A 9,650-nucleotide genomic window follows, 5' to 3' on the forward strand; every position below is an offset into this window, starting at 1 on the left:
TCCAGTTCTTGCCTGGTAATCGAGACCTCATAATACCGCAGCGTTGTCGACACTGTTACATCGCAGCGCACGTAATTGGCGGACTATTCGCTTCCCTTTTCCGTTTATTGAGATCATATTTCGTGAGAAAGAAAATGTACAAGCTGAATATATATATATATATATATATAGTACGTAATTTAATTGCTAATAGAAAAGTCCAACCGATGTATATATATATAATTTTATGAAAAATCTAAAATCAACTTCATTGCAGCAAAAATTTCTCACAAATTGCAAATTATAAATTTTTAACAATTAATTCCTAAAAATAAAGCCTTTAATTTCCGTGTAAAAAATTAAGATTGATTGAAAAGTTTTTGTTCATCTATACAAACTATTAAATTTTAACAATAAGAATCTCATTTTTGGACCGTACATATGACAACACAATCGATAAACTAGAGGTCTATACCGGTCGAAGCTAGATCTTTTAATACTTTAAATAATTCAATGTGAATTATATATATATATATACTATACATGTACTTGCATATATACCATATTTGTAGTCCTTCAAACTGCGCGCCGAATTGCTTTTCCGGACTTATAAACGCAATTAAACTGGAATAATATCACGAATTAAATTAAAATTGACAAGCAATTCTTAATAATTTTTTATGTACAATCAGGCATCATATTAACAAGATGTTAATGTGTTGAAAAACTGTAAATGAATTTATTGCGAAAAATATTATCTCGACCGGGAGTCGAACCCGGATCTCTTGTATTCCGTACGAGCGTCCTAAGTCATTAGACTACCGATTTTACTTTATTAGATTTGACTTTGTGTGGTATAGTTTTTAAATTTTCAAAATAAATGTTTTATTTTCTAGATTCTATCAATAGTTCACATATTTTTTAGCTTGTTAATATAGCTGCGAATACACGAACATGTCCAATGACTTTGGTATGTTCCGGTATATGATCCTTTCAGTCAGTTCATCATGTCTTGGATCTTAGCACGCGACTCGCTCGCGTGCGATTTTCGCGATCGCGGAAAGATCCAACGCTACCGGAGAACGCGGAGCGCGAAACGAGGGCGTTGCCATTCGCGTATCGCGGTCCGTCGAGGAGCCATTATGTTTTTCTATAATCGTAAATTCAAACAAACGAGAACATGCTCGCGCGAAGGTACGTGTCGAGCATAAAGCAGCGTGGCGGCGAAAACGGGGCATGGCACTCGTGGCCGTCCCGCGGTTCTGGTTTCTGATTCCGGCCTACTGGTCGACCCGTTTCATTTTACGACGTGACACACGCGGGCTCCTCCCCTCATTCCCTCGGCTCGTCAGGTGGGTCAGAGGCCACCGCGGTAGTGGCCAGGATTCGTCGTAGTGGCAACTCTATGCTCTTAAGCAGATCGCCGCGTAATGATAACCGGGAAAAATGAAACGTGTAATAAGAAGTAGCGACAACCCGCTCGTATTCGTCGTCCGGCTGATTACCGACCACCGTAAAAGTCCGCAATCTCGGAAACGGAAGGTTCCATTATGTCTGTGCACGCATGTACGCCGTGGAGAACGGTGCGAGGGGAGGAAAGAACGGACGGTCTTCAGCGGTATGTCGACGGCAAACAGCTAATTAGTTCCTAATTGCCGCAATTAGGAATTCACAACTTCGCCGTTTTGCGCCGTTCAGATTGTTTCGCGAGCAGTTAATTAGGATCTTTTAACGTTATTACGGTGTCACGAAATTTCTTTCCCGCGATACACTTTGTTTAAGCCATTAAGAAATGTCTTTGAAATTTTTCCGGTTTACTGTAAAAAATTCAGAGTTTGATTTGAAAACACGGTTAATTCATACTTTTTCATTCTTGACTCTATAACTTTGTTTCTTAAGCTAATAAGAAGACGACAAAAAGACGACAATCTTCGCGGAACGTATTCACGTCGGCTATCTGTCTAATCCCAGAGACAAGTCGGTTGGCTGAGCATGCACCCTCTCGGGCGAGCTTAAAGACCACTGCCGCCTCGTTCCTAAGTAGATCTTGGCGTGACGATAACCAGGAAACGTAATAAGAAGTTGGCAGCGTGCCGACGCTCATTGCCGAGTTCATTCTTGAGCCCCTTAAAGACCGGCCTCTGTGAGCAAGACTTCATTATGTTCCACGCCATTCCGTCGCACGTACGAAAAGATGGTCGTAAAGAAAGGTCCGTGGCACGAGTATTACGACCGCCGCTCGTATTATGTGTAATACGGCGTATATGATACGGAAGCGTGGCTAACACTATATTTACTCGACCCCGTGTCTCTCGTTTTCCTCAGACGTCTCAGATTGAACGAAAATTCATTTCACTTCACGAAGACAGTTATGTATCGGTCGTAACATTTTATTCTCCGTTTTGCACAATGTACGATCTCACCCAGACACCTTTAAATAATTATAACCTGTGCTTATCTCGGCAATTAAGAAGCCGCTCTTATCCTTAGACGCTCTGAAACATTCACGTTGCTCGCCGCGGGATAAGCATTTATTATATTGACGTTATTCATGCGCGGCCTTGGGTCTGAATTTAATATGAATTAATTAAAAATTTGTTATCTCCGGGGAGGGAGTTTCACTTTCAAACTCGGAACGTGATCGCCACCGCCTGCGGAAAATGTGCATCACCGAGATGGAATCTACAACGGGTTGGTGTTTGAATTTCATTGCTTAATATGTTGTACCACAAGGTCTCTGATGTAATGACATGCTGTTGCGCGCCGGGAAGAAAGAACAGACAAAAACATTTCCCGAGTTATCCAATGGAATTGCAAAAAAGAAATAGATTGAAGACTGCAGTAATATCGCTGCGTATATATTCAGTATGAGCGATACATATTTGGTTGCAACAGTCGCAAAGTTTCGAAGAATTCTCGATAATACGATTGAAGGGATTCACGTGCAACAGTTGTCATTAACATCTCGGATGTGAGAATTCGCGTGTGTGCGTTTATTGCGAAATGCGGTCACTTTTCTTGGTACATCGCATGACCAACGATGAAGCAATCGACCGCAATTGAACGAAAAAGATACTCGATCGTTGTGACAATTACTATGATTTTGAAAGGATACTTCCTGCCAAGTTACAGCGCACGCAATCAAGTTGATTTTTTTGTGTCGTGTATTGTCGAGCGTCAATTGGCGAAAATGAAACAATAAATAATAATATTCCTATTTTTATCTATATATTTTTATATATTTTTATCTTTAAATTATATTATATAAATATTAATACTTATTAAAAAAGAGTTGCCACCAAACTGTAAATCAAGGAAATCGGGAAAATCTCGAGGAAATTGAAAACAGGGAAATCAGGGAAAAGTCAGGGAATTTTACAAAATTTTCTAAAAAGTTAAAATTCTTGGCTTTAAAGAAGTTTAATATGTGCATATCACATCTACGCAGTTTTGGAATACTGCCAATTTAACAATTAAATGCAAGTAGTATCATCAACATTAATAATAATTTACATATTTAAATTCTCCCTCAACAAAATGTTTGTTGGTTTCCAAATCAGGACGAAAAAGATTTCAAAATATTATTTAAAGCATCAGAGAAAATCATGAAATTTTATCTGGAAATCAGGGAAAAGTTGGTATTTTAGGATGAGGAATTTGTGATAACCTGTAAAAGAGCTGTGTCCTAAGTTTCAATTAAATTAACGCTTATCTAGAACTCAAGTCTTTATGATTCCAATGAATTTAGATAAAGAGTATAAGTGCAACCGTTCGCGCTTCTCTTCGGCGGTGTCTACGTCTGTCATCAGATATTTTTTTACATTTTGATTACCATCGTCATTTACGTCCGAGAAGCCTCTTCATCCGCTAATTGAATCAATGTTATCGGACGCGAGAGCTGCACACGGCGAGTATCCCCTTATTTCTCGCTCTATCCCGCGGCTTTGCTCCGCGTTCTCCGCGTTTGGAAGGCGGATATCGCGGTTATGTCGCTTATGCCCGCGGACGTTAAGATTAAGGCGGCGATCTCGCGGAGTACCGGGAGACCGTCTTTTACGGCGGCGGCTTGCTGTGAAACCGTACGCCGATTCTCGATGGCTTTGCGCCATCATTCTACAACCCCGTGGCGAACCTTAAGCGACCGCCAGACTCCGTAAGAGTCCTGGCGAGCAATCCGCCTCCTCTGCAGACTCGGCTCCATATACTTCGGGATCTGACACACTCAAGGAATTGAGCCTCATGAAAATTGCGACAAGTTCTCTTAAAAGAACACGTCATGACAATCTCGCGTTTGGATAATGATCTGACAATAGATATAGCTGGATAAGAAACGTGCCAGGAAAGCGGACTAAAGAAAGGAACGAGGGCATTTCTATAATGATTAAATCAAAACTGATGTCTCATTGACTTTACAGTAGATGCGGCCCTGCTTCTATGAATCGAACGTTTAAAAACTCGCGGACACCTAATGGTATCCTTATGCGGTTACAACAATATGGTTAATTGAACAGAACAGAATATTCCTGGTGCTTAGTTTCACAGCAGGTCCATTATTCGAATTACGACATGGCCGTTTCTCGGCGTGATCGCGCCGAGTTCCGCATATTTTTCTGAATCTTATGTTGGGCACGATAACGTTATAATTTAGTACACTCGAAGGATCCCACATTGCTTCTCGTGTCGAAAAAGCTATTATAAATGTTATATTCTAGGATCAATATCATAAATTCAGTATTTTTAGAGAATCAAACTCGGCTTGAAAGCAAGATACGTGGAATTTTTAAAGTTATCTTATTCCTGAAAGTTCATCCCTTAGTTTTTAATTTCTAATTTAATTACGAATAACTGATGAAACACGATTGATTGAGACTCTGATTTAGAGACTTACTTTACTCGTTATTAATAATTGTCATCGTAAAATCATGAATCGTTATCGTAAAAACGTCATTACAATTCTCATTACATTTCTCCAATAATTGCAATAAACCAGCTTGTCTAATTTAAAGCCTTCTTCTAATTTAAAGTTTCGAGAAAGAAGTTTGAACTTTTATTGTACAAATTCGTCTTGTTTCGAAAAATCGTGGGAAAATTTCAGCGCGTTTTTTGCATGTATTTCAACGACACTAAAAAGATGCATCAACGACTTAGGTACGTTTCGATTGTACGTATGCTATATAATGAAAATAAGTACATCAGTTTACGCGCGAATTCATTCTACATTCTCCACGATGAGATATACATTTCCTCTGAACCGTGTTCGTGTCAACCATTTCATTTTTTTTTCCTTTATTTTCACAGTCGCGACCAAAGAAGCGTCTGATCCCTTCAGCGAATGCGACACAATGAAATTGGATTAAAGTCGTGCCCTTGTTAGTTCTCGCCTGGCTCGTTCTCTCTCCGCAGCGACGCGACTTGAGAGTAAGAGAGGAGTTTTAACGATCTACCGCCGTACAAATTGTCGAGATGCTATCATCTCTCAGCGGGGAGAGAGAACGGGGGTAAGAAAAGCAGATAGGATGATACGACGCGAGAGAGATGAGAAAGAGAGAGAGAGACACGGAGGGAGGGCAGCGAAGGGGGCGAAAGGAGAAGATGCGAGGGAAGATTAGGGCGGCATCTCCCCACGGCGAGGTCGGTAACAGAAACTGCTGTTGGTGATGCTCTTGATGCCGCACCGCAGTCGCTCTTGCTGCTGCGTTTCGCCGCACCATCACGCTCTCCATAGCTGCCCTCGTATCTGACGTGATTCGTACGTTGAGGATTCTCAACAGTAAATTACAAAATATGCTAAGCGACCGATATAAATCAAAAGTAGGGCCCGCGCGAGTCCCCCGAGGGGTGAGAGAGAGAGAGTCCTTTACCCGTCGCCTGCGTCTCCCGGATTCCACGGTGCAAGGGGTAAGGGTCCTCCGCATCCTCCGTGAGTAGACCGAACCCAAAATATAAGGAGAGACCCCTATCACGAATCGGGAACAAGGGAGAAACGCAAGGCGTAGAACGCCGATGCGATGGTGCAGTTTGCAAACTGAGCAAATGGACCGGAAGACTCGAACGCGAGATATAAATAGGCTCGACTGGAGAGCAATATATCTACCCAACTAAACTCCACTAAATTGCTTCGAAGTAATATAGAAGAGAGTGATGTAGAGAATCGGGGAACGTTCGCGGTTCTGTATGAGCAAAGAAAGAGAGAAAGAGTGAGAGTGAGAGTGAGAGAAAGAGAAAAAGAGAGAAAGGAGAGAGGGAAAGAAAGGCCTATTTATCGACGGCACGCTGCGTACTCATTTAGGTACGAGAGATTTATGGAATATCGATAAACTCTTGAAGAGAGAATTGTGATTGCTATTTTCTCTCGAACTTCGTAAATGTAATCTACGTAAATAGACCTCGTGTGAAAAGTTCGGATCATTTTATGCCTTTTTCTTGCGATATCAACAATTTTACAATTTTACAATTTTACATTTATCTTAACATTAGATATTTAATATTCATGCGATTCGATTAACAAGAATTTTATTCATCATCCAATAACATATTTAAAGAGAAAACAACTCAAAGGTATTATATCAGTATCGGACTGATGCATAGCCCTTCTTTGCGTTTATCTCGCAATTAAGATAATAGAAATATATCTACGTTTGGTACAACGCGAATCATCTAATTAACGCGTCAAACGTCTCTCCGCGCTAGTCGATTTTACACGCGATTGTTCCGCGCAATCGGTCGCGGTAACGAATTATGCTCACCGCGAGCGCTCAATTACGTGGCCGAGGCTATTAATCGAGATACGGCGAAACACGAATAGCTAATAACGCGCTAAGAGTGTTCGCTGTAACATCGGGACGCGGGACTATCTGCGGATCTACGCTAATCGAGTCCTCCCGATGCACCCGGTACGTATAGCCGTCACGCACACGCACGTCTTTATGGATGAGCCACGTGCACGCGCGCGGCCAGCGCGCTTCTAAATTAAGTGCATCGAGCGAAGAAGAGCCGCGCAAGTGCATAAAATTACGTGCGTTACATGCAAGAGCGGCGCGAAAGGTACTTTTGCAGATTGCTCTACCAAGGCTATGCACTTTCAAAAACATCGAGAAAAATAATTATCCTCTCAGTTCCTCTTTTATATAAATTATTATAATATGAATGAAAGGGGGAGAGAGAGAGAGAGAGAGAGAGAGAGAAGGAAATAGAGAGTAATAATTGTATAAAAAAATTACATAAAAAAATACGCAGGTAAAACGCAAGAGATAATTTAATTTTTAAAAATAGATAAATTGTTATTATTTTAATTGGCACATTATTTTAAGATGATAGTATTGCAAAAATTTATTTTATTTTAATGTATGAGCCTTTCAATCTTATTCAGACTTCATTCGTTATAAGTATTTATGTCTATAGTAGTCAGTGTTTGTCCGTTGTGTGTTGTGTACATTTATATTTAATTTAATTTAATTTATTATATTTTATTTAAGTTATTACAATCAATTTTATCCTCTGACTACGGACGTAATATTTTAGTATACGATCTTTTATCAGTTTTTTATTACACAATTCTTATTTAATTTTATATTTATCGTATTTAATTTTATATTTTTTATTATTACACTGACTGACTTAAAGTTTTTTTACTTATTGACACGTCCGTTATGTTTGAACGACTATAAATTGTCCACTATCGCTTGTTCAGATTCTTCACACGGTCTTCCATTATGTGAGCAGCTTTAATTATTCTGGGAATAACTTACTAAAAAGTGATCTACTTTGAGAAGTCATATTTGTAAATTTATTGCGTTTCTAAAGAGGGCTCGAACAAGTAGTCGAAACATGTCAAGAGTTTGAATTTACAAGTTTAGGTTTGAATAACAACTCTGTGTAATTATTATTAGAATATATATAATTAATTTACACTGTTCAATCCATAGTGTCAAATTTAATCTAACGTGAGTCGCTACTACTCCTACTAAATATATAGTTATTTTTTACCAAAATGTTATAAATAGTTAAATATAACACGATATCGTGTCAATTTGATACTATATAGTGTCAATTTGACACTGTATAATGTCAAATATAACCATTGTTTTATAAAATAACGATATGATTGAGTAGGAGCAGTGACGACTCACGTTAGGTCAAATTTAACACTATAGATTTAACAGTGTTCGCAACAAGTTCTGCGGTTGGGTCTTAAATACCCTGTCATTTTATATATTTTTAATTTACATTATTTAGAGCCCTTTATTACTGTAATAATATTCAATTTCAAAGTCATTTTTAAGGAAATTGTTTCTGTTCCAGACTCTGTAAAAGTTTCAGCTAATCTTAACGGAGAGTCTCGAGAACGCGAATATTCCTGAATTATTTAAATGCGCGAGAAGCGTATAAAATCTTCCTGCATTCGCATGAACGTGATTATATTCCGTGGATCGAGCCGTGGAAAATCGCGTTTCTTTCCTTCGCCTCGCGTATGATTACGAAGCTTACACGTGCGGATGAGAATCTGAAATAGCGAGATAGCGAGGTACCCGCGAAACTTCAAAGTAGCAAGAGAACGTTGCATAAAGCGTGCATAATAGCGACCGTTGTCTCTGGTTGAATTTTATAGGAGATAAAATTCACACATGACAAAATTTTACTTTAGAATTAAACAGTCGGTATTATGAAAAATGAAAAGATATTTGTGTAACAAGAAGTAAATAAAGATTTGAAGATACTGATCAACTGCTCTTTAAAACTTTTAGAGTGAATCTCTCTCACTGTAAAGAAAAAAATCTCTCTCTTAAAGATTGAAAATTGAGCCACTCTTTTTTATGGCTGATTTTTACTCTTTAGAGTGAGACTTCAAAAAGTTTAGAAGTACATATAACGAGAAATAAAAATGTATAATTTCAACAGTTGCGGAAAGTTGTCAGAAATCTCTTAAAATTTTCTCTATATCGCGCGCTTATATATTGTATATAATGTATATTATATGATTCCACATTTCGAGTCATTCTAAATTTTGCACAATGACAAAATCAACACTTACGTAGACCATAGTTCATGCGTGGGCGGTAGTTTGACATCCGCCGTTTTCTCGGGCAATTTGTAGTATTCATAGACATAGGACGCGGCAGGATCATCATTGTGGTTAGTTACCGCCGACTGATGCTGCTGCTGAAGGTTTAGCATGGCCGCGGTCGCTACGGAGAGCGGATGCTCACAGTAGGCGCGCCAATCACCCTCCATACCCTGAACCTGCACCTGCACCGCGACCCTCTTGTGAACTTCCGGATCGGCGCCCTCGGCGCCACTCTGCAGGGTTTGCGCCGCTGCCTGGGCCGCCGCCTCCTCCGCTCCCAATTCCTCCTCTTCTTCCGGTTCACGCTGCCCTGAGACGTAACTTTGTTGCTGCTGCTGTTGCTGCTGCTGCTGTGCGTCGTCGCTGACGACGGTACCGTTGGTGTCCTCCTCGCTGCGACTGCGTCGCCTGTAATTAAATAAAGATTCGTTTAATTACTGAAACCACAAGTACTCGACTGCAGATAATCTTACGGAGCATAATTGCATAAATATTTAATTACTATGACGTTTAAGTTGTATTATCACTTACAAGTCCATTAAAATTACTATGTTAGGGTACGACATAAAATGTAATTAACGTGAGTTAATAGAAGATATAATAACTA

At 39.5% G+C, this 9,650-nt stretch overlaps 1 protein-coding gene across 2 annotated transcripts in view; it reads right to left on the bottom strand.

Annotated features, from left to right (window-relative positions):
- Positions 1-9,288, bottom strand: part of grh (grainy head) — a 33,821-nt gene extending 24,533 nt beyond the window's left edge. For both annotated transcript variants that reach the window (XM_018445739.1, XM_018445740.1), the window contains exon 1: positions 9,011-9,288. In XM_018445739.1, the coding sequence (XP_018301241.1) occupies positions 9,011-9,210 (200 nt within the window). In that variant the 5' untranslated portion in view covers positions 9,211-9,288. The remainder of the gene's footprint in view (positions 1-9,010) is intronic.
- Between the last annotated feature and the right edge of the window lie 362 nt (positions 9,289-9,650).

This window comes from Mycetomoellerius zeteki, unplaced genomic scaffold (assembly GCF_001594055.1).
Source record: "Mycetomoellerius zeteki isolate Tzet28-1 unplaced genomic scaffold, Tzet1.0 scaffold164, whole genome shotgun sequence".
Lineage (NCBI taxonomy): Eukaryota > Metazoa > Arthropoda > Insecta > Hymenoptera > Formicidae > Mycetomoellerius > Mycetomoellerius zeteki.